Source organism: Protomyctophum bolini, assembly GCF_963924005.1.
Source record: "Protomyctophum bolini genome assembly, chromosome: 16".
Classification (NCBI taxonomy): Eukaryota; Metazoa; Chordata; class Actinopteri; order Myctophiformes; family Myctophidae; genus Protomyctophum; species Protomyctophum bolini.
Genome location: NC_137877.1, coordinates 28,835,810 through 28,861,169, shown reverse-complemented (window position 1 = coordinate 28,861,169; position 25,360 = coordinate 28,835,810). Strand labels below are relative to the sequence as shown.

Below are 25,360 nucleotides of genomic sequence, written 5' to 3'. Positions count from 1 at the left end.
TTACGGTTGTGTGAACAGGCTCAACAGTTTATTTCAACTCCTATAGCAGTGTTGATGCAAGCCAATGCTCTACTATAATGATACGTATATGTGCACATCCCTGTAGTGCAGCCATTCAATATAAGTCCGTCTTTTATAAGAATCTGGTCAGCAGCGGTGATGTCACTGTCATAATCTTATGTGGGATTGGCGGGTGACAAAATGCTCAAACAGAGCTTTGTTCAGCCAGCAGCTCTAGTGCATATATATCTTGGGGGTTACAGTAAAAGAGGGAAAAGGCTGCTTAATATCTATCCTGAGGACAGAGGCACCTACAGCTTAACATTCACCCTCCACCAGCAGCACTAATACACATAATATATATAAACAGAGGACACCCTGTGGAGCGGTTATGGCTTCTGGACACTTGGAGGTTCCACGTCTTTATCACCCACAGGCGATTCCATGTCTTTTTAACACTCAGGTAGGACTGAACTTTGGACATCATATGATGTTGGATTAATTGGTTCTGACTGCTATTGTGAATTGTCTGCTATATTAATAACCTCTTCAAAACGATGTGTGTGATTGAGGACAGATAGGTGTGGGATGTGGGTATGTAGGCTAGAATATGTGCACATCGTAAAAGTACGATTGACTTTGTATTTGACGGAATTGACGCTAACCTGTTAACAAACCATAAAAAATGTCTAAAAGGAAGCAGAGGTAGGCCCTAAGCTTGCATTTGAATCTTGACAGGATGGAGGATAAACATTTCACACTGCAAAAGACATATATTGCTAATTTAATGCATTTTAGCCATAGCCTACAAACCTACAGTACTTTATTCATGTTTTTTTTCATCAACACAGTTTGGATATAACTTCTATATTTCTTTGGACAGTGTTGAAAATGCAGCAGTTGTTCTGACTATACAAGTCTGGCCAGTCCTTTTATGATTGCCTGAAATGACCTGTGGTGTGTCATTGTTGTCATTGCCAATAAGTATGGCGTCAACTACAGAGTGGCAATGTACAGTGTTTCATCAGTGTAACATCTCTACACTTTCTTAACACAATATTATGTAAGCTTTCAAGAGTACTACAGACGAAAAACTGTTTAAGTCCACACTAATTATCCATAATGTATAAATGATGGATAAGACAACGAGGCCTTTTCGTGGAGGGGTCAGAATACAATTTCAACTGTTTTTCGTCTGTAGTAGGCCTACTCAGTGTGGTGCTTGTTGGCTGTGAGCGTAACTTACTTTGTGTGTTCAGTCAGCTTTTAATCAATTTGGCCCAGAGTGAGGAGTCATCAGATGTAGATCGCATGCTGCCTTCATAGCTGCTAGACCAAACCATAATGTTTGTAAACAAACAGATAGGGAGGTATTTCCGGTTGGAATGTCTATAGATATTTACACAATATAGATAGAAAGTGTCCAGTAGTTCAGTAGCCTACTACTTTATCTCTTGCTAAAAATAAATCCAGACTCCTTTGGTAGAACTGGCAGACTCTAGCCAACAATGTCTCTAACCCTCCTAATCTAAAAACAGGAATCTGGATTTAATCTGCCCTTTTCTTACAGGAAGTTTATCCTGGAAACATTTGAGGATTACTGTCCATTTCATGCAATAGTACATGAAAGCCTTAGCCTGTGCAGATAATGATATTTGTACCACTGATCCTGCCAAAATGACCATAGCCATCTGTAGGGATCAGACCCAAGTGTCTGTCACGTCAAGTTATATCACTTGGCCTGCTGTTACACGGATGCTTGACCTGGATATACTGTATAGATCTATCCAGGGTTAAATTATGTCTTATCCTGGAGTGGCTTCTCTTTTTGTCTCACTATTCTCATGTTGTGTGATCTTCATATATCTTAGATATCACACTGATTATGTTGTGGATAATATGTTCACAACATCTCTTTGATCTTTGATTAATCCACTTCATTAAAGCACTCATGTCTTCATAACAGTTTTGTGTACTATCTATGTTCATAAAGTTTACTAACTCTTAACATAGTCCCAAATTAGGATGGCAGTAGTTCTTTCATCCTTTGAGGAAAGGGCCCTTTTGTGATGCTGGTACGTACATATTTGTATTTAATTTGCAATCCAGAGTAGGTACAGTAATAGCCACTGCCTTATGATGATAGGTGGTCAAAGTAAGGGCAGAAGCCATATACACATATCACTTTTATATTGAGCTCAGAAGCTCATATTTTTAGTTTTCAGAAACAAGCACACGCAACATGAACACAGAACACATTTCATATTGGCTAATGTGGTTTATTTTAGTAACAAATAAACACATGGACAATTTAATCCGAGCAGGGACTGTGATGCCCTATGTAGTATCCAGATTATAAACATCAGTGCCACAGTCTTACCACCCTGATCTAGCCCACGTGGTGTGGCAGCTGTGCATCATTATGCTGGTTCAGCTTTGTATTTACTGTAAGTAGCCAAAACCTGAACTCGATTGTTCAAATAGTGACCCAGAGAGTATCATGGTGCTTTTACTTTACTTTCTTATACTATTATGTATTCTACTCATCACTCTTCCCTCTTCATTTTTGATGGATATTACATGAGTAGTTGCCTAACACACTCACTGCAGAATAGTGTCTATTTCTCTATTTCATTGTATTTAACACTTCAGTTTAAACACACTTAAGCATACTACACAGACTCATATTTTATCTCTCTGTGTTGAGCTGCCAAATAGATACAATAACATTTGGTAAATGCATTGTGAATTCATTTGGACGGGAATCAGGAAGTACTTCAAAATAAATGCATGTTGCAGGTCAGGAATAGCTATGTTAGATCTAGACCAGAGGTTCCCAACCACTGGTACTTGTACCTACCACTAGTGGTACTTGAGCCCCCCTCCGCTGGTACACAGAGGAGTCACCCAAAAAAGGACGATGAAATAATTATATTACTACAGGTATAGTTCTTCTGACCAAGTCATTGGTTGAAATAGGCTATCCAGTCGTGCTGAAATGGGCATGATAGCACACCTATAGCCGAATGGATTAATTACATTAGAAATATCATCAGTTGTGCTGATTAGTGTTTAGACTGAGTTTTGTCAGAGCAGCATCATTATTGGCTTAGGAATGGAACAAAAATGGCAGGTATACGCTCCTGTATTTGAACTAAATAAACAAATAATAAATGTTATTTATTATGGTGGTACATGGAGAGCCAAATATTTTCTTAGGTGCACTTCAGTAAAAAGGTTGGGAACCAATGATCTATAATAGATTCTAGACAGTACTGCTCAGATAGCCGTAGTAACGTTATCTGAGCCTGAGGTCATGCACTCTTGTAATCTCACAAAAGCCTTCTGCTAAGGATTATGTCTTTTTCATGTTTGCGGTCATGTCCTTGCTTGAATGTGTGGAACTGGAAACATGTTGCTATTACAGCATTGTACAATTGGGTACTTAGACAAGACTGCAGCACGTGCAGGTTGGTAGAGGAGAAATGTAATGGGTGCTCTAATCATGATAACAAAATGATATGCACAGTCACAGTCAAACAGTTTAGCTGTTGCTCTGTCCTTCCCTCAATTCTATCACTGTAACTGTCGAAGGTTGTGACAATGTTAACTTGTACCCAGGTTTTAAAGTCGTCCCCGTAGCACAGGTCTCCCCGCCAGGTCAGGTAAGGTTATTGTGGCCTCCTGGTGTTTTTTCCATGGCCTCTAGGGAGTGTACGTGCAAAGTTTCAGGTAAAAACACGAATTGGCCTGTTACAGCAACATTATGAGGCGGATTTGAGGTGTCATTTCTTCCTCGACCTAGTGGGAATGTGCTCGCAAAGTTTCATGAAAATTGCACGCGGTGTTCATGATTTCAGGCATTTCGTTCAAATTGGACCAATCCTGCCCTTTTTGGAAAGCAATGTTAGCCAATTAGGATGGAATATGAAACATTGGACAGATCCGTCTTGAACACATGACTATAGAGATACTGTGTACCAATTTGTGTCATGTTTGTTGGACAAAAGTAAAATTAAAAAATGTGTTTTGCTAAAATTGGCCTCCTGGTGGTTAGGTAATGTGTTAGACTACTGTGACTGTAATAACTGACTGATAATTGCACTAGATACATGTGTTCATCCTATTCCTTCCATTTCCTTTTCTTGTCCCTTTCTGGAAAACAACAAAAGATGGAGTGGTGGTCAGAGCTTCCAAGCGGTGGGCTTTGTATCCATCTTCGAAGGGTGTGTAGCAGCTAGTGGTCGAGATTATTGTCACCGCGTTTGATGCAGGTGATGTGATGGTGGAATTTAGGAAAGACCGTTTTTAGATAATTCCGTTTGCCCAAACATACAGGGATTAGCTGTGTGTGTGTGTGTGTCCTCTGCAGACCGCAGACAGACATGTAACCCAGCCAACATGGCAACCCGAAAATGGCAACCCATGTCAAACTGTCAATCACAGCAGTATAAAAATTACATCAGTTCCTACACTCCCCACTCGGGTTTCAGGCGGCTGGGGACTCTGGAGGGAGGAGCAATGGAGGAGGACGCCGACCCCGAGAGCGAAATTCAAACTGACAAGGATGCAAGAGGAAAGGAAAATAAAAGGAAAAGAGCTAGAAATGGAAATAGCTCAGAAAGTGAAGACGGCTCGGAAGGAAAGTTTGTCATTGGTATGAAAACTGTCTCAAAGGTTGATGGGATCTTCAGGGATCAGCGGGATGTGGGGAGTTAGAGTGCGAAGACGAGTCATGCGAAATGGAGAAGGAACCAGAATGCATACATTGCAAGGGGAAACATTATGCAGGGCATTAGAGTGTCCTAGAAGGAAAAAGGAAGCACATGAGCACAAAAGGGAATCTCGTATGCTGAGGCGGTGAGGAGAATGGAAGGAAGGAAAAATCAAATGGAAATGGGCAAAACATTTGGATGGACAAGAGGAAGTTCCTTGCGTTTATCGCGATGGTTATCAACTGTGTAAAATCAGAGAGGATAAAGATGGTACTGGATGCGACCAGGAATTTCCTGGACATCGAGGACATAACAGGAGAGGACCGTGATTATACCCTGAGGGAAGGGTTTGCTCCGCCTGAGATCTTTGGGTCTGGGCGGTAGAGTGGTTGAATATTTTTGCAAGGGGATATGGTGAAGGGCACTGTAAATAAGTTGCACTGTCTGTCTGAGAATCAAAAACTCTTGTACAGTAGGTGGCAGTATGCACCTTTGTGTTGGTGCGATCCGCCATAAAACGCACAGAAGAAGAAGAAGAACACTCCCCACTCCCACTTCCACCTCCATTCAAGATGGCTGAATTGTTTGGCATCGCAGCAGCAGGTTCCTAGTCTACACTACTGTGCTAGGGTTGGTGCTAATCCCTTGTTACTCATTGTTGAGTTTAGGTTTGGTGTCATTTTCATTTGGATCAATTGGTTAACTGTTTGAGTTATGAGTTTATATTGAAAGATTTATGTTTGAACTTTTGGTTGAATAATTAAGATTGATATTATAAAATACTTGAAAGCATGCATGTAATGATATATAAACTGTTAATAGAAAAATGATTAAAGAGGTCGATACTGATCACATCGAACTCTTTACTCATTAATAGTTTTATTTGATTTAAAGTTGTACAACAATGATTTTTGAACAAAAGACTGATTTAGACACCTGGCCTTGCAGGTCAGATTTTTGTGTCCTTGAAATGAATTTCCCTTTGGATGGTTCTGGTACCGGCTGGTACCTGGACCTGGCGAGCCGACCCGGATCTCGACGCCTCCCTTCCCTCCACAAATGTGGTAAACTTGTTCTCCACACTGGAGAGAGACTGAATCCCCCTTGAAACATAGGAACAGACTCACGTCATTTTGTGTTTTGTTTTTTTCTATAAATGTTCAAAGTAGTTTAAGTTCTGTTTTTCAATAATATTTCAGTTAACCTTTAACTCCAGTTTCTAATCATATAAATAAAATAAAGAACTCAGAAATACTAAAAGCCCTAAACCTACTAAACAAAATCTTAAACGATTTAACAAATAACAACAAAATGAGTAACTCAATCAATAACTCAAAGCTACTGTGGTTTAAAGTGCTGAGACGTTCAGGGGGAAAAGTAGCCCCTCTCGGAACCCTCCATAAAGCTTTTCTGAAATGTGGATATCGCTTTATGTAGGGTCCCTGTACGTATCTATATTTTCGTGTGGGAATGTTGGAACGCGGACATGAACATCCTCGGTAACATCGTATCTGCGGCGTTTGACGTCTTCCTTTAGTTTGCGTTATTCTGAATTTGTGAACTATAAGTACCTATACATACCGCTGCGAATATCTCCTGTGTCGCGGAAGCCGTTAAGTATTTTTAATCCAAGTTTGATTAAAAATGTCGCTTTGATTCTTCTTGTTTATTTACCGTTTATTGTACCGCCTCCCGATGTGCGGTTGGCTTGTGCCGGCTACGTCCCTGCCTCTGATCTGCTCCGTCATAGCTATAGCGCCACTAGCTAGCCAGATAGGCGGTACAATGAGGTGGCAATAAACAAGGTAGGAAGAGAAGAATCAAAGCGACATTTTTAATCAAACATAGATTAAAAATACTTAACGGCTTCCGCGACACAGGAGATATTCGCAGCGGTATGTATAGGTACTTATAGTTCACACATTCAGAAGCCCTCACATGAAAAAAAGGCCTCAAAGTGCGCAGATTGACTAATGCGAACGTGTTTACGTTTATTTATGTGTGCGTACCCGGTGGCAGGGTGGAGGTGGCATAGGACCCGATGGTAACTGGGTCTACAAAATGTCAGAAACTTCAGTACCATTGGGTTCTGCTTGTAGGGCTAGGGGAAAAGCAGCCTGGGGCTTCCGGGTGCTCTCATCTGCAATCACAAAGAATGGAAACCACAAATCTACAGCTAATGATAGGTCGGCGAAGTATTGCTTAGATCGATTACTTACAGACGAAGGCAGGTATAACCCTGCCTCCAATTCTGAACACGCCGCGCAGTACTCGCTCCTCTCTCCAGCTCTCCGTCCGGGTTCATCTCCCTCCACATTCCGGGTTCATTTGGTTCCATTCTCACTCTTAGTCATCTTTTCACCATGATCATGTAAATTGACCACTGAATTTTATTAGTTAGCCGATTTTCTACATATGATGTAAATTATCCTTTCATTGTCAATGGCAAATGTCAGACGTGAAAGGACGAAAAGATGTACAGTATATCCCCTCAAGAATCACTCATGTGAAGTGAGGTGCGCCCTAGATGCCACACAACGTCACTTCACACAAGTGTGATCTTTTTCTTCCCCCAAAAACTTTTTGAGTGGTGCAACCACTCCACTCCATGTCCCTCCCTATGTCCTAAGTCCTAACCTATGTCACAATGTTTAGAGTACCAGTAGGGGCAAAAGTGGAGAGAGAGAGAGAGAGAGACTGACTGACTGACAATGTGGGGGGCACCTACTATGTCATAGACTTGGTTGCCACATGACGTCACGACGAGGGGCACACACAAAGCCAGGCGTTGGAGAACCACTATTCACTAAATGTAACCGAGCCTTAATTTGTATAATCGGTAACACAGTAAAGAAGTAGGGAAGGGGCCCGGTAGTAGGAAGAGTTATTAGGAAGAGTTATTCTGTGTGCAAACTGTGCATATAGAGCCTATTTGTTCAATGGTACACGCTTGAAGATCAGTGAAGCTGATGGGTCATTAAAGTTAAAGTAATTGTCTGACTTTATATTTAAATTTCAATAAACAAAGAACATTATTTAGGAATAAAGGTCACTGCACCAGGAACAACGTGAACACGCAATATACACCATTGTTTATTTGTCACACTACCAGTGTGTATCATCCTTAAAGATGCAGTGCCACAATTTTTGTATTTTTCCAGTTTTTAAGTTCAGGTGGATCACCACCCATCACCCACTAGGCAAACCAGGCATCCTTAATGAACTGGTGGGGGTGCCCACATAAAAATGTCATTTTAACAAATGCTGTATACTTTTTTGAAAAAATTCTTCCTCCTTATATAACAACCTGATGATCGTGTTTTAGGGTGGAAAAATATCATGGCACTCCATCTTTAAGCCTGAAGGGGGGATTGAATTGAGGACCTTCCAGTTACCAGATAACGAGTTCTACCGAGTAACATGCTACCTCTTACTCTGTGTGTGTGTGTGTGTGTGTGTGTGTGTGTGTGTGTGTGTGTGTGTGTGTGTGTGTGTGTGTGTGTGTGTGTGTGTGTGTGTGTGTGTGTGTGTGTGTGTGCGTGCGTGTGTGTGTTCAACAGAGGAACGATGATGAAGCTGTTGTGGACAGAGGAAACCAACCGAACCACCCGAAAACCAACTTTGAGCAGGAAGAACTTGAAGGTAAAAATATAAAAGCAGACATTGATAATTTGAATACTACAAGGGCGTCTTTTTCAAATGTTCATTAATAGGGTTTTACTAAATGGAAAAATAAGTCCACTCACTTCTTGCTTTTACAAAATATACTGTATTTAAATATAATGAAACACAAAAGTACAAAACATTCTACAGAACATAACAAGAGAAAAGAAACACAATCCCCCATTGAAACCCCACAACTCCTCCCCCATGTTTCCTTGAGGGACCCCCATGTGTCCTTGAGGGAGAGGGTCATCAGCAAAATGAAAACAGTTATCAACATTAACAACATATCAACTTTATTTTTTTAGATGTGGGTCTGTGGCCAAATTCAATTTGAGGGTCCTATGTATTGCACAGCTTTGCAACTTATTGTATGAACTGATTTGACTATCTTGTATATTGCTGGTTGGCGGAGGCATACAACCGCGATATGGTATTTTTTTGATATTTTGTATTTCTTTCTGACTTTTTGCTTTACAATCATTTTGTATGGAACTGTATGTCTTGAATCTTCAAGCCATACTACTCAATGAGTCAAGACTGAGTCACTGAATCTGTGGAACGGGAGTTGAGTTTATGTCAATGCATCGGATCTGGTCAGCCACCATATTCAGTTTGGATTAATAATATATAACATTGTGTATATTAAAATAAATCTTTATTATTTCATCACAGTTAAAATGGCCGTGGGTATAGTATGTATAGCAGAAATCCATCAAATATAATGCAAAGCTTAATGGAATACATTAAGTGAATGCAGCCAGTGTTTGATTTAAAAGAAAATAATTTCCGATTGAATCCCAATAAACAGCTTACATACTGTAAAGCTCAACTATCATAATTATGCTCCAACAAGGTCAAATCCTCAGTGTTAATTTATCCATTTATAACTTTGAGTGTATAAATGGAACCAATTGGACAATTACGTTATGGGTCCATTTGGTTCCATTTATACTCTCTCAGAGTTAGATTAACACTCAGGATGTGACTGTCTCTGTGTGATGTCTCCCCAGGCCACCGGACCCTGTACATTGGTGTAAATGTCCCGCTGGGTAGCACCAGACGCCGTAGCCATCGCAGACATCGCCATGCACACAGGAGGAGGAGCAGAGAGGCGGAAGGGAGAGAGTCTCCTGTTTACGGTACTTACGGACTTCAAAGATTGTCTGATTTTCAACCGGGCGTCTATGTTTTGGCCATGTCATTATAAGAGAGCATTTTCAAAAAAATGAAAATGAAAAACAAAAAAGAATATTCATCATATACGGCTGTTCTTTATGAATATTCATTATTGCTTTTTATCCTCATTGTCATAAAGCTGCATTGTGCAATATTTTATCTACAATATCGTGTGCGCACGTGTGACGTGCGTGCGTGTGATGTGTGTGCGTGTGTTAGACCTAAACCTCTTCCGCTTCCCTATGCCCATAGACACACCCTCTCACAGAGTGCAGTTGTTGCTCGGAACAGATGATGATGATGAGGAGCACCTTCCTCATGACCTCTTCACTGAGCTGGACGAGATCTGCCTGAAGGAGGGAGAGGACTCTGAATGGAGGGAAAGTGCCAGGTATGCCAGTCAATTTAAAAAGCTGTGGAATAAGTCCAACTTTTCCCATTTGCTGAAAGCTTTTAGTTGGTGAATGGGGCTGCTGTAATCCCTCTCATTGTGATGAAAGATGTCAATTAAGCTAAGTGATGTCATCATTACAACTGATGGAATGTTAACTACACTGCCTGTACAAGGTACCTACTACCTACCTCTCTGTGACAACTGGGAATATCTATGCACAGCCACTGTTTCCTAAACAAATGTTGTTTTCCCAAAAATGATTGAACATAGTTACCCATCTTTACTTGACACGTGGTAAGTACTTTTTATAATGAGAGATAACCAAAAGTGTAAAAGGAGAGTAATGTAATGAGATAGAAAGAGAGACTTAAAGAGAAACACAGAAAGGCAATGAGAGAGAGTATGGAAGATCATACACTGTTCATGCATTTGTAGCTATTATCCATGTGAAACTGACATAAATATAAGTATAAATGTAACCAAATGGACCCTTGCTGTTGCAGGTCCATTTGGGTACATTTGCACACTCTCAGATTCAATGTAACACTCACGATTTTAAAGCTTAGTACAGATGGCAGCTCACTTGCCTGTCACTGAGACCCACTAACCAATGTGACATGAATGCTGGCTGCAGATGGTTGAAGTTTGAAGAGGATGTGGAGGATGGAGGAGAGAGGTGGAGTAAGCCATACGTGGCCACGTTGTCTCTACACAGCCTGTTTGAGCTGCGCAGCTGCATTATCCATGGCACCGTGTTGCTGGACATGAGGGCCAACAACCTAGAGGAGATCGCAGGTATGCAGCTATTTTACACTGAAAAATCCCCAGTGTTAATACCAAGCTCTTGCATCAGGATTAATATTGTACAGAGCAATTTTGCGTTGCAATTACTAAGCGATTAAATGAGGTGTAATTTTGTAACTGTAACTGAGACTGTCCTTCAGGCAAGCGGCCGGCTCGCCTGAATTTCACCCACTCTTTTTACATCTGTAATTGAGTGACATGAAAATAAAGTTAAGTCTGTACTGTATATGGTGGATGATCTAATGCTTGGATTTCTTGCTATTCTTTTGTATTGTTGGTGGTATATTAATTATGCCATGTTCTTCCCTCTCTGGATAAGAGGAGTCTAACTCCATATAAATCTGTGCATTTCCATAGATATACTTCTAGACCACCAGGAGCTGTACTCTCCACTAGGGGCTGGGATCAGGAAGAAGGTGCGTGCGACACTGCTGAAGCAGCACCATCACCAGAATCACAAGAAGCTGGCTAACCGCCTACCCATCGTGCGTACCATCGCTGACATGACCCAGCGGGCATCCGACCAGCACCTGGACAAGAACAGTGAGGCCTCTCATACAGCACTGCCTTAACATTCTTTCACAGAATTGAAAGCAATCGATTGAAGCGGAGACATGAGTTCAGCTAGTACACAAAATCTGAGCACTGCAGTATATGTTGCAACATCAGTGGGTTTTACTGTTAATAATGTAACACCATTTTATAGCACTTTTTCAGAAACACCCTGCACACAGTAAAGCCTGACTCATACTTAAATGTGTGTTGGTGTTGCACACATGCAAATTGATGATCTACTGTACAAGCTCACGACGTGTCACACTGCTTTTTTGAGCTTGTAGAGCTATTTCTGATTTGTTACACAAACACACAATCACACTTGGGAGATCCCAGTACAACCACAGTCTTATAGTATGTTTGATAATGAGATGTCTGTATAGTAGCAGCATTTCTGAAAGACATAAATACATATTTACACTTTGGATTCCCCTTTGTCATTGATGCCAGGTGTGTTCAGTGATAAGCTCCATGACATTAGAAAAATCCCTTTAATCCTGTCAGGCAGCTTGATTTTATTACCGTGTTTGCATCTGTCTGGGTTTTTAGACGTAGAAACATGGTGGTTATCCAAATGGGAAATCCTCATTTACTTTCACAATGTTCGTTCCTGTTTGCCAACTGCATGCGAAACATTCAGAAATGTATTCAACAATTTCTTGTCTGAATTTATCCTAGGTCCACTAGCCTCATCCCAGTCTCATTTAGCAGGACATGATGGGAAAAATGATGTCAGTCGAGAGAATAGTGCTGTGGACTTCAGCAAGGTACAGCAAAGTAAAAATATTATATTTTTAAATATACCCCAAATTTCGTGAAATAGAGATTTTGACAATCTGATAAAGGAGATCATATAATTTGGGTGTCAAATATAATTTCTTCAAAAAACAAAAATAATGCACATTTCTGCACAATTCAGGTCTTTGGTTGCTCTTTTTTCAAAATCATAATGAAGGGAAGGGCTCGCAACTCAGATTCAATGCTTTCAATGCTGTTACTTACGACTGCAGGTCGCATTTATTATATGAAAACATGCATTTCCCATCAGCCCGTTCGTCCACCCATCACCCCACGCTTCCATATATGGTCATGTGTGGGTGCATCCATATGTATCCATCCTTCCTCTTCGATGTCTCCCTTTTGACTGATGCCTGGCCATTCAGAATCTAGACAAATTAGTTATTAGTGCAGCCATGCCCGGGTCAGGGTTGGGTGAGAGTTCTCAACAGGCCCGGAAAATTCAGGCCCGGCCCTACCTGGGCCCTGATCAAGCCCTGTACACTCAAGACACTGCCCCCGGTAGTGTCTTGAATGCTGTCGCCTCACAGCTAGAAGGTCCTGGGTTCGATTCCCGGTGGGGACACTGTGGGCGCTGGGGGGCGTGTTCTCTCCTCCGCGTCATCAGTGCCCATATCTGAGGCGGGGTTGGTGAAAGGGCCTTTCTGTGTGGAGTTTGCATGTTCTCCCCGTGTCCCCTAGGGTAGGTACCTTCACAAAAAACATGCAGTAATCCTGGTCCTAAACTACCTCCCCCTGGCTAGCCTGGGCACCTGATGGAGGGGAAAGGAACTGGTCCTTACACCACCTATATCCGGCCGGGGAAACTCCCCCCTGTCAGGTGAAAAGAAGCACCTTAGACTCCTCATGCATAGAAGGAAGCATGAGGTCAGTCCACTGCCCCCCCCCCCCAGGTTGGCAGATGTAGCGCCCAGGATTACATTTGATAATTGACACTGGGTGAAAAAATGGGTTGCAAAATCGTGGGATACAAATTATTAAAAAAAAAAAAAGACACTGCCCCCCGTGCCACCCTTAGATCTCCATATATGGAGCTGACCTGTTCTGACATTCCATATGTTGATCTGACCTCATCAAACCCTGTACACTCAAGACACGCTCCATATATGGCCAGTACAGAATTCATTCCAGATGTTGATCTGGCCCCCCATGCCAAAGCGCCAGCACTCACCCAGCAGTCTGCCGTCACCCAGGCGGATGCGTGCACGTGACCTTGCTTCTCGCCCTGGGCTTCTTACTGGTAAACAGAAAAAAACCCTGAAAAAGACTGCAAGGTTGAAACGATGTTTTGCTGCCGTTTACACTTTGAAGCATTTAAAGCGAGTTGCAATCCCTTCCTTTTACTAAATATAATATATCTAACATATATTTTTGAAATGTTTTCTATAATTTGAAATATGAAGATATATATTTTTGTATGTGTTAACATGCTAATGTTGAAGCTTATTTTACATGTTCCCAAATAGTGATTCCATAATAGCAAATAGGAAAAAAGTATTAATCATTATTGTTTTGGGGAATAAAATAAACTCTGGTATTAGGTTTCTGACATAAATCAGTTTTATTGGTATGTTACTGCAAGCAAAAAATAATTCCTTGTATTTTCTTTTTTACAGTCATCTATCTATTAATGAGTTAGGATTAGACCCATGCTAAGTATAAAGAGCTGTGATGGGGCAGCAGTGGTTCAGGGCAGGGGTAGAGCAGCCGGATGGGAACCATCCCGGGCTCCCCCAGAGTTAGTGTTGAAGTGTCCTGAACTGAACCCCTAATTGCCAATGTGCAGGTTGGTGCCTTGCATGGTTTCCGCTGTGTGTGTGTGTGTGTGTGTGTGTGTGTGTGTGTGTGAGACACACACAATCTATGTAAAGCACTTGGATAAAAGCGCTATATAAATGTATCCAACTCCATTAACTCTGAAGAACATGGCTACATTTAAATCTAAAATCCTAGCAGGAAATCCTAGTTAAAAATAACTCCCAGTCCTATTATACTATGCATTTAATGTGTTTTGTTCAGTTCACTGATGCATTTATGAAATGTACAATGCACTCACTCACCCTATAAACAAAATGAAACCAGATGTATCTAGGAAAGAGGATTAATTCAGATTATTAAATTAAACTCAGATGGAACATATCAACCTGTGTACACATCCCAAATCTGTACACATTTGAAGATGTGTCAACATTTTCATTTAGCAGAAAAATTAAACAGGGCTTTAGTGTTTGATGTAGTTGGACCCCACTTTGAGAACCATGTATTATCTTTGAAAATATTCTATATTATGCCCTTTTTCTAGATAGACCTCCATTTCATGAAGAAGATCCCCCCTGGGGCAGAGGCATGTAACGTGTTGGTGGGGGAACTGGAGTTTCTAAATACGCCGGTGGTGGGATTTGTTCGTCTCTTACCTGCGGTCCAGCTCAACGGTTTGACTGAGGTCCCCATTGCCACAAGGTTCATTCAGATCACTTTTGGTTCAAGGACTATACCGGTGGTTTAGCATGCATGTTCTGCCCATCGACAACAACTCATACTGTATACTTGACATTATTGATGATCATTTTCTAAAGTATAGGTTTGTTTGATTTTTGAGGAAGCAATTGGATTCTATGCAATTCAGTATGGTATGAAAGTCAACTCGCAGAGACTTTAAACTTGCTACGGATTGGTATTCCAACACGCACGCACACACGCATGAACGTACACACACACACACACACACACACACACACACAAGAAAACAACTGGTTGTATGCTTTGGAATGGTTTGCAGTATATCCAAACTCATTATATTAACTCGGCCACATTTCCCTGTAACTAACTGCCTTTTTAAGTGGTGCAACCACTCCAAGGAACAGCTTTGTCCGTGTTCACATATGTATGTATGTGACGTTCACGTATGTATGAGCATGCACCACTCGGTTCACACAGGTGTGATTTTTATATAACATTAACACTTGACTTTTATGGGGCATGTCAAGCCGGATAGTGTGTTGACCACATACGTTCCAGGCTATAAACTGAAGTAATCTCGGCGACAACAATTACATATTCAATATTTCTGTTTACTCTTCTAGGTTTTTATTTATACTCTTGGGGCCTCTGGGAACAGCGCCTCAGTATCATGAGATTGGCAGATCCATCGCAACGCTTATGACAGATGAGGTAAGAATCCTCTCACTAATAAGCACTCTTAGCCAAAAAACTATTTATTAGCTAATCTTGGAATTGAGAAAAAGTGTTAAGGGGAGTACTTTGCTTTGACAATCCAAAACAACTTGTCATATTTGGTTTCTTCAAATATGGAACATCTTGGAGCCGAGACAGTAGAGCTCATCAAATTGAAGTGATGAAACACTTCCTACAGTATAGTCATCAGCATGATTTGTCAGCCCTCGCAACCCCACTTTTTCCCTCAGGCACTCCGACTTCACTGTGATAAAAACGTACTTTACAACTTTACAAATCCAAAATTGTTAACACTGCAAAAGCCAGCAGTTCTATGGGTAATCTACTAATGGTGTATGTTCATTCACTGTTCTATTCAAAGATATTTTTGGGGCCTTTTCTGCCTTTATTGATAGGTTGAAAGTAATCTGACAGGAGATGGGGCAAAGGCCAAAGGCCGTTGGGATCGGGAGTCGAACCCGCGGCATGCCGTCAGGCTGGATCAGCAGCCTAGGTTCCCAGACGGTTGAGCTAACCGTCCGGACCTTCATTCACTGTTCTGATTAATCACATGAACCCTAGCATCCCTATTCTGAGGGGAACAAGATTAATCTACAAGCTTGCAAAGCACTCCGACGTGTTGCAAGCTTGTATATATCAGCTATTATATGTGAAGAAATAAGTGTAGAGCATGAATATCAAATATCTAAATACTAAATCGAGCAACTTAAAAACGGTCTAGGGTGTTCACAAAAGCCTGAGTGGACAATAAAAGAGAGGGTTTCTGTCATTTCCAGATTTTCCACGATGTCGCTTACAAAGCTAAAGACAGGAATGACCTAGTAGCTGGGATTGATGAGTTCCTTGACCAGGTGACAGTCCTTCCTCCAGGTGAATGGGACCCATCCATACGGATAGAGCCACCAAAAAGCGTACCTTCTCAGGTACGTTTGGATACTACGACATTTTGGCAGTTTTTCAGATCACATGAATCACAGTTTTAACCATGAACTTTAGCTCTATTCTGGGGCAACATTCGGCTATTGTTGGCGAAGACATTTAGTGAAGAAGGAAAACGGGAAGGGGCCTAATATAGAGCTCTTGGGTATTCGGTCATCTAAGTCAGTGTCTAGGTGTGCCCCGAGATTTTTATGAAAAGTGTGCCCTGGGACAAAAAAGTTGGGAAACACTGAAGTTCCGGTCATCTAAGTTCAAGTGGTTAAACATTTATCTTGTCTGATGTGCATTTGTTTGTTTGTTTTGGACAGGACAAGAGGAAGAAATCAAACTCTTTACAAAACGGTTTAGCACATGGCATTGAGGAAGAGGGCCATGAAGGACACGGGGGGCCAGAGCTGCAGCGCACCGGAAGGTGGGCATTCGTTCAGGGAGAGAAGAACAGTGTATTGATTTCTGACTGCAGCAGTGGTCTGCTGTAACGGAACTATGATGCCTTTTAAGCAGCTGTGGGATGTGGATATATATTTTAGAGTTGTTTGTTGCACTACATGAAACGGTGTCATTGTTTTAGTTTGGTCTTACAACATGTTCTCCTTTTAAATTCTGCTCAACCTTGCGATATTTGACAATAAAACTACAGCGGATAGATACCCTGTAAATCTGCCGTGGGAAGAGGAAATGACAGGCTGGCTGTAGTTGTAATGATAAAGTAGTTTCCATAGCAACCCTCTGCCATGAGGTGTCTATTTGCAGCTAGATATTTTTTTTCATCAGAGTAACATATCATGCCAAGTCATAGAGAGTGAATGCAAAGTAAGTCAGCTAAATGAAAAGCAGAAAATGTTAATTTCCAATGCTGAATCCAGTACCTCTTATTCTCTATTCCCAGGCTGTTCGGTGGTCTCCTCCTAGATATCAAACGCAAGCTGCCTCACTACGTGTCCGACTACATTGATGCTATTAACTTGCAGTGTCTGGCCTCTATCCTGTTCCTGTACTGTGCCTGCATGTCCCCGGTCATCACCTTTGGGGGACTGCTGGGTGAAGCAACAGAAGGACGCATAGTAAGACACCAGCCTCACTGTAAAACACACTCATTTTGCTTCTGAGCTTTTCTTTTTTCCTTTTTTTAGCTAACCCTGCCTTAATCATTCTTTCCTCTGTCATCCTCCAGAGTGCAATTGAGTCACTGTTTGGAGCCTCAATGACAGGAGTAGCCTACTCTCTGTTTGCTGGACAGCCACTTACGATCCTGGGCAGCACAGGGCCAGTGCTCGTGTTTGAAAAGATATTGTACAAATTCTGCAAGTATGTTTCCCTTGAACTGTATTCTCACTGTATGCAATTCATAGCTTCACGAACACACATGCCATTTGAAAACAGTAATGTGATGATGATCTCAATGTAATACAGTTTGGTATAGCCGAGACTGCTGTGGTCATATGGTAAATTCAATTTGTATATTGCATATGTGTCTGATAATCTGTGATTAGATTGTCTGATACTGTATGCCTGACATTGTGAAAGTTCGGTGGAAATGTGTGGATCATCTTTACAACATCCAACGTCATATAATTTAATGCAGTACTCGCAAAAAAGGCTGTTGCATGTCTTTCTTACAGATGTGCAGCAGAAATTACACAATCCACAGAAACAGATTTTTTGTTTTTTCACTTTCAAACAGGGAGTATGGATTGTCCTATCTGTCGCTGAGAACCTGCATTGGATTGTGGACAGCGTTTCTTTGCATCTTGCTTGTGGCCACTGAAGCCAGCTCACTCGTTTGCTATATCACACGTTTTACAGAGGAGGCCTTCGCCTCACTCATCTGCATCATCTTCATCTACGAAGCCTTGGAGAAGCTTAGCAAACTGGGGGAGCAATATCCCTTCAACAAGAACAACAACCTGGACAAACTCTCCCTGTACTCGTATGTAGTTGATTCATATAATCCAATAAATGTCATACAAAAGAAAATGGCTAATTTTCAACTGATTAAAGGTTAGACACCTCAACTTGTCGTTCAGCACTTTTGTCATCTGATAATCCATCATTTCTAAGCAATTGATTTAATGTAAAAATTCAAAGAATAGGGAAACTTTCCGGTTGCGACTAATGAAAAGATGAATAATTGCTAAATACAAGTTCTTGGAAGTTGATCCTGACAGATTTGACTTTGACCCAGATATTGTCTTCCACAGATGTTCGTGTGTTGAGCCACCTGACCCCAGCAATGCCACCCGGAGATTCTGGGAAATCAATAACATCACTTCCTCTGAGATCTACTGGGAGGCTCTGGGGGTCAAGGTACCACAAGCATTCCATTTTATTGTATAAAAAGTTAAACAGGTTCAATCGGTCATGGAGGCTTTTGACTCTCATCTATGCGAAGGCCGACAGACAGAAAAGAGCAAATTCATGTTGGGCCCCTTGAAATGGCACATTAAATTATTCCAGATGGAGTAGGCCCAATGGAGGAGATTAAGGATATGCGGACTGGATTACATTGGATTACAAATGCCAAATCACGATAAAAGCGACGGGGGGGGGGAAAAGTTTTTTGTGTACACTACAGGGATGATCTTAAATCCTGTCTGTGATAACTTAATCTCTAAAAAGATGCTGCTAACACCATAATCTGTTGGCACCATGCACTGCCCTAAACCTGCAATGTTGTTGTTTAGTAGGAATACACACAAGCACCTGGGAGGAAGTGGACTAAGAAAGAGGAGGAGCCAAACCAAGTTACTAAACTTTCTAGCAAAAACGGGGGTTGAGGCCCCCATTTCTACCCAATGGGTTCCCAGATTGGTGATAATTTAACGTCTGTTGGCCTGTTGCACTGCTTAACTCACAGGTTGTCAAAGTGGGGGCTGTGGCCCCCGTGGGGACCACCAGGGAGTCGAAATCAATTCATAAGATTATTATTATTAAACTCTCTTACCATCTATTTTTAGCATTCTAAATATAAGCTATCAATGGAATACAGATCACAACACATTGCCATTGTGATCATATAGATCAGCTATTTTCTATATTTTCATTAAAGAAATTACAAAAAAAAGAAAAACAATGATCATCTGCCACAGTCAGTCATTGGCATGGGGAACTCCTGTTTTAGGTTATCCAAGGGTCACTTTTCTTAATCCAGCCATTCTGCCATATGTTTCAGGACTGCATTGGGAAGCGAGGGCAGTTTGAGGGCAACGCCTGCAGCCCTCGCGGACCATACGTACCAGACGTTCTGTTCTGGTGCGTTATTCTCTTCTTTTCCACTATCATCATGGCTGCATTCCTCAAGGACTTCAAGTTCAGCAGTTACTTTCCCACAAAGGTACATACTGTATCGCGCAGTGCAGTGCTTTTTCAATATTTTTAAGATTAGTTTTTGGCTTTTGTGCCTTTATTGATCGTTAGAGAGAGAGAGAGAGAGAGAGAGAGAGAGGCAGTAAAGGAACGCGCTGTCAGGCCAGAGCCTATATGTGCCTGGACCACTATAGGCCATGCTTTTTCATATTACATGCAGGTGTGCTAGCTCTGGTCCATAGCCTTAAGGACTTCTCCTTACATTCATTATTATTTAGGCTATGGTATCCATTTTCTGCAGAAAAAATACTTTTTTTACTCCACTGCGCCCTCTACAGATATTGCCAAGGGCAAATTAAGAGATACAAGAACAGGGGGGGGGGGGGGGGGGGCACAGAGTGCGTCCACTGTCCACTAGGGAAAGTAGGCATTCTTCATCACAAAACCGATTGGTGAGTAGCGAAATCATTTGTTTATTTTGGCAGGTCCAGGTGACCTAAGGAGAAGTCGTTAAGGCTATGGACCAGAGCTAACAATGTGCTATGATGATGGCCACCTGCATACAAAGTTACTGTTGTTCTGGAGTTCTATAAGACAGTGCTGTGGTGCTCTCTAGTGGTCATAGGCAGGTACTGTGGGGCATTATGGGGAAAAAGAACCCCTATTCATTTACATGTTTGTATGTTTATTAGGTCATATTTATGACAAATCTTTATATTTCAGAGATTCGTTTTTCATGCTTTTCTCTTCATCAGGTGAGATCTATCATCAGCGACTTTTCTGTTTTCATCACCATCTTCACCATGGTCGGTGTGGACTATGCTTTAGGCGTGCCCTCTCCAAAACTAAAGGTCCCCGCCGTGTTTAAGGTGAGAAGTCATCAAAAAACCCTCACAAAAGGTTTTAAAACAAATTATTGAACCGTTTTGAGCAAACTTCTACAAAATTGATCAATAATTTATTAATTCCCCTGAACAGCCAACCAGGGATGACCGTGGTTGGTTCATTAACCCCCTGGGCCCCAACCCCTGGTGGACAGCGGTGGTATCGGTGGTCCCCGCTCTGCTGTGCACCATCCTGATCTTCATGGACCAACAGATCACCGCTGTCATCATCAACAGGAAGGAACATAAGCTCAAGGTACTTTCCGGGCTCATGTTGGGACTGGTTTAGCATGTTTTGTGTTTCTAACATGAACCCAGGCTTTCGCGGCTTCGCCACTCTTCATCCCTTCACAAAATCATGCAGTTCGCATCAGAGTACAGTTTACAGTTTGACATGATACGATTGTATTGTTTTAACGTTGATTTAATTTGTGTACATTTTATTTCACAGATCAAATCTGTTCTTAAATGTACACAGTAAAATATTCAATGATAAATGATCTGCTTGTAACTATTGAGAGTGTACAAATGATCTGCTTGTAACTATTGAGAGTGTACAAATGATCTGCTTGTAACTATTGAGAGTGTACAAATGAACCAAACCTGTAATTACCACAGAGTGGCGTGATCTTTGTACTTTTTCGGATCTATGGAGTTAACATTACTCTAATAGAGTGTGGTTGTAATATTGAAATATGTCTTCCCTGTATATTTTTCTTCCTGAAAGCTGAAAGCCTTTGAGTCAAAAGGGGGACAAAAAACTCATGGCACTCCATCTTTAAAGTTACCGCTGGGTTGTCTTCCTTTCAGAAAGGCTGCGGGTATCACCTGGATCTGTTCATAGTGGGCGTGATGCTTGGCGTGTGCTCCCTGATGGGCCTGCCGTGGTTCGTGGCGGCCACTGTGCTCTCCATCTCGCACGTCAACAGCCTGAAGCTGGAGTCGGAGTGCTCGGCTCCGGGAGAGCAGCCCAAGTTCCTCGGCATCAGGGAGCAGCGTTTTACCGGCCTCATGATCTTCACCATGATGGGCTCCTCTGTCTTCATGACCTCTGCGCTCAAGGTCTGGGGCTGTTTAACCACTTTAATACCTTTTAGGTCCTGATTCTACAAATGTCTTCTAAATCCTAACGTTTTCGGAAAAACCCTTGTTTCTGTCATTGTCATGTCAAGGACCCCAGAATGATATGTAATTGGCCGCCGACCCCATTTGAAAATATGTTGTTCCAGGGACCCCCCAGAAGCAAATATTTGAGTTAAAAATGTTCACTGTGAAAGAATATGTATTCAAAGATTTGCACACATTTTCACGATTTTTCACAAATAGTAGATCTACAAGCTTGTGCCACGCTATGACCTTGCATATCTGTTATTCAACAGCTAAAGTTTTTTTTAAAATAATGGTTAAAGTGGTTAAAAGCTGAGGTGACATGGATGCATTCCAGGTCTTAATGGGTTAAACATGGTTTATCAGCAATTAGAAGAAAGATTCACCCACACTTTTAATCATACTTATGTTGCGGATTATTACAACAGAGAACATGCATTCAAATGGGAAGTTCCAATTCTACCGTTACACATTTCTTCCTCACACTTCTTCCTCCCTACTGGGAATGTGAGTGCAGTTTCATGACGATCGGTGCAGCGATGCTGAAGATGAGCTGTTCACAGAAAGACACACATACAGACACACGGATGGGCAGGGTCGAAAACATAATCTCCGGCCTTCGGGCTGGCGGAGATAATACTAAATTCATTACAAGAACAATTATGACAACAAAGTAGTCTTTGACTGAAACAAAGCTGTTGCTATGCATGTATCTATGTTTAGAATCTTCTTCAAGTCTGTCATTTTTGTTGGACAGTGTAGGTGAAATAGTATAGTTTCCAGACAAGCTGTATGCTGCAACCTGGCGCCTGCCGTCTCATGCCTGCAGCTGTGGCATGACATCAAATTGTACAAAGGCAGATGTCATGGTCATGATATGGTTCTTATTCCACACCTATCAACCAATCAGTGTGATTGGACTAACCTGTTTCATGAACAATGTTATGGCACAGTATGTGAGAGTGTATTCCAGTTGGATCATACAGTTCATTCTGTGCTAGCATATTATACATTCCCCTTGTTTGTTTTTTTACACAGAAGGTTACTCATCTTCCATTGCAACCTGTTCTACTGGTCTCCTTTGATTTCCCGAAATATATATAGTGTTATTGAATAACATCTGTTGTCATTTTTAGTTAATTCCAATGCCTGTTTTGTATGGAGTGTTCCTGTACATGGGAGCATCTTCTCTCAAAGGAATACAGGTAAATTGATTCAGTAAGATTTTTTATGAAGCCACAACTTTGGTTTTATAAATCCTAGGATATCATGTTTACGTCCTCATATTCCATCCTATAAGTCTCGTGCTGAAAATTGTCGATCTACTGTACAAGCTCACGATGCATTGTGATGCAACGAGTGAGCTTGTAGGTCAACTACTTTTGGTGCACAACAGTGTTTTAGTGTCGTATGTGGATGGAGCTCGTTAATTGTTATTGATAACGAGCACCTTATCGATCAGGCTTATCGATCCCGGGTTCTTATCGAGCCCACTAGCATTTTCTATTTTGTGGAAAGACGGGAGACAATAAATTCTGAAAAGAACCATCTTTTACTAGGGCCTGCAAATACAGTACTTTTCTAACGGATGGAAAGCAATTGACCTTTTATTTTACTAATAAACTAATATTAAAGAAACGGTTAATGTGTACCGTCACTTTAAAAGCGTATTTTTTTTTACCCGGACAGCGCTGGTTGGCAGTTATCAATACACTTTTAAACCGACATGTTTGTGCCAGCATGGATGATTATATGTATTTCTTGATCGCCTCTTGTCTTGATTGTTTAAACATGATGTTATGGGCTGCTATGCTCGATAACAGGCGTGATAAGCTCAAAGCTTATTGCTAATGGGTACTCAATAAGCTTATCTGATTTTTTCGGGTATTGGTTATCAAGCTCCATTCCTACGTATGACAAAGTGAAAATCTCATATTTAACCCTTTGGTATTTGCCATGTTGTTCAGAGGCAAATTTGAGGTTATTTTATCAATCCATATACATATATATTAACATTTTGCTATTTAGTTTTATAGAAATGTATTTAATTCAGCAAAACGTCAGTACCATTCTGGAAAAGGATATACCGTAGTCATGCACTAAAATGTATACAGTAGTTTTCACTATATAAATGTGTTATCCAAGGGCTTATGTTTCATTTTCACCATCACCAAATAGTACGTTCATCTTAGATTTGTGGAATTCACAGTTTTATATATTTCCTATAATATTATCAATTGTTTTCAGAATAAGATTTGGTTTTGCTGGATATCTCATGCAGTATGCCTTTGATTGCAGTTGTTCAAAAGTGTATTGCATTCATTTCATTCATTCTCTGCAGTTATTTGACCGTCTGAGGCTGTTTGGCATGCCAGGAAAGCACCAGCCAGACTTCATCTACCTGCGTTATGTCCCTCTGCGGAAGGTCCATCTCTTCACTATCATCCAGCTCACTTGTCTGATCATGCTGTGGGTCATTAAAACGTCCAAATATGCCATTGTCTTCCCCATGATGGTATGTCACTACTGTATACATCCCTATAATTCAGTGTTGTGATTCTGATGCTGATTTGGGACAGTTCCACAAAAGTAAAACAGAGTTTATAATCCTACATGAAAGTGTCTTCAAAATACCATTACAAAATTCAGTAAAAGTCATTACTGCTTAGTGCTTATTCTGGCACATCTTCTTCCCAAAAATAAGTCAAATAGCTTCCACTACAAATGTTGAACACGTGTAATCTTGTAAGCAGGCTTGAATCATACACTGATCGTTGAAGACACTGAAGGTTGGCTTAGAATAATTAATATTCAATCAATGATTAATTTAGACATTATAACGTGATAAATTTCACCTGACCCTGCCATATTCAACTTGACTAGAAGCAATTGCAGACTAGTTTGTCCATTAATCTTGAGACAGTAGCATAGTTCTTACACTGTATAGACCAATGTTTCCCAAACAGTGAGTTTTTTTGTGGGTCGCGAGTTAATATATTTAGTTTCCTAATTTTTTTCCTTTTTAAAAAAAACCAAAAACGAAAGGAAAAAAAGGACACAATTCATCGAGTTGAAAACTTTTTTAATTCGTTTTTTAATTTGATAAATATATTGAAAAAAATCTATGATATTCCATTAATTAGAAAACAAATGTTTAAGAAATTGTGAAAATAGCCAATCTGCAAGCTCAGAACACGGTGCGAAGTGTCAATTCCTGCTGGGGATGCTGTGGGCGTGTTCTCTCCAGTGTCCATAACTCATGTTCGACGCTCTCCCCAGGTTGGCAGAGGGAGAGTAGCGCCCATGGACTACAGTTTAGGCAATTGGCACCTGATGTTGCCACACACAGGAATTGCTATTATTCTAATGTCTTGTTGTGTCTGATTGCCCTGCAGGTGTTGGCTCTGGTCTTCATTAGGAAGCTGATGGACTGTTTCTTCACCAGTAGAGACCTGAGTTGGCTGGATGACCTCATGCCAGAAAGCAAGAAGAAGAAGAAGCTGGAGGATGCTGTTAAAGAGGTATCCTTGTTACAGTTCAAAATAGACATAATTGCCTATGAAACACTACACTGTTCTCTTTGCACTTTAATTACTATTTACCCTGTTTGTTTATTAGAGTTCATACTATTTACTCTGATCGCGCACTTTTAAATCATTCTTGTAAAATTATCTATTGGTTCACATTGGATTCATGCTGCCACTTGAAGTCGTCATAAAATTGCTAACGAGCTGCTGTTATGCTTTAGTAATACAAAGTCATTCATTCTTGCTATTTTACAATTAGCTTACAGTGGACACAGCCTCATACAAATGTTAACA

At 41.0% G+C, this 25,360-nt stretch overlaps 1 protein-coding gene across 1 annotated transcript in view; it reads left to right on the top strand.

The window, feature by feature from the left end:
- Window positions 1-25,360, top strand: part of slc4a10b (solute carrier family 4 member 10b) — a 29,843-nt gene that overhangs the window by 1,781 nt on the left and 2,702 nt on the right. Inside the window, exons 2-22 of the mRNA XM_080784987.1 lie at window positions 8,276-8,357; window positions 9,392-9,520; window positions 9,810-9,948; window positions 10,586-10,746; window positions 11,113-11,298; window positions 11,989-12,077; window positions 14,411-14,568; window positions 15,192-15,279; window positions 16,080-16,226; window positions 16,551-16,654; window positions 17,132-17,306; window positions 17,417-17,550; window positions 17,927-18,172; window positions 18,444-18,549; window positions 19,415-19,576; window positions 20,304-20,417; window positions 20,527-20,688; window positions 21,243-21,494; window positions 22,676-22,744; window positions 23,881-24,054; window positions 24,935-25,060. Coding sequence (XP_080641113.1) covers window positions 8,276-8,357; window positions 9,392-9,520; window positions 9,810-9,948; window positions 10,586-10,746; window positions 11,113-11,298; window positions 11,989-12,077; window positions 14,411-14,568; window positions 15,192-15,279; window positions 16,080-16,226; window positions 16,551-16,654; window positions 17,132-17,306; window positions 17,417-17,550; window positions 17,927-18,172; window positions 18,444-18,549; window positions 19,415-19,576; window positions 20,304-20,417; window positions 20,527-20,688; window positions 21,243-21,494; window positions 22,676-22,744; window positions 23,881-24,054; window positions 24,935-25,060 — 3,003 coding nt within the window. The remainder of the gene's footprint in view (window positions 1-8,275; window positions 8,358-9,391; window positions 9,521-9,809; window positions 9,949-10,585; window positions 10,747-11,112; window positions 11,299-11,988; window positions 12,078-14,410; window positions 14,569-15,191; window positions 15,280-16,079; window positions 16,227-16,550; window positions 16,655-17,131; window positions 17,307-17,416; window positions 17,551-17,926; window positions 18,173-18,443; window positions 18,550-19,414; window positions 19,577-20,303; window positions 20,418-20,526; window positions 20,689-21,242; window positions 21,495-22,675; window positions 22,745-23,880; window positions 24,055-24,934; window positions 25,061-25,360) is intronic.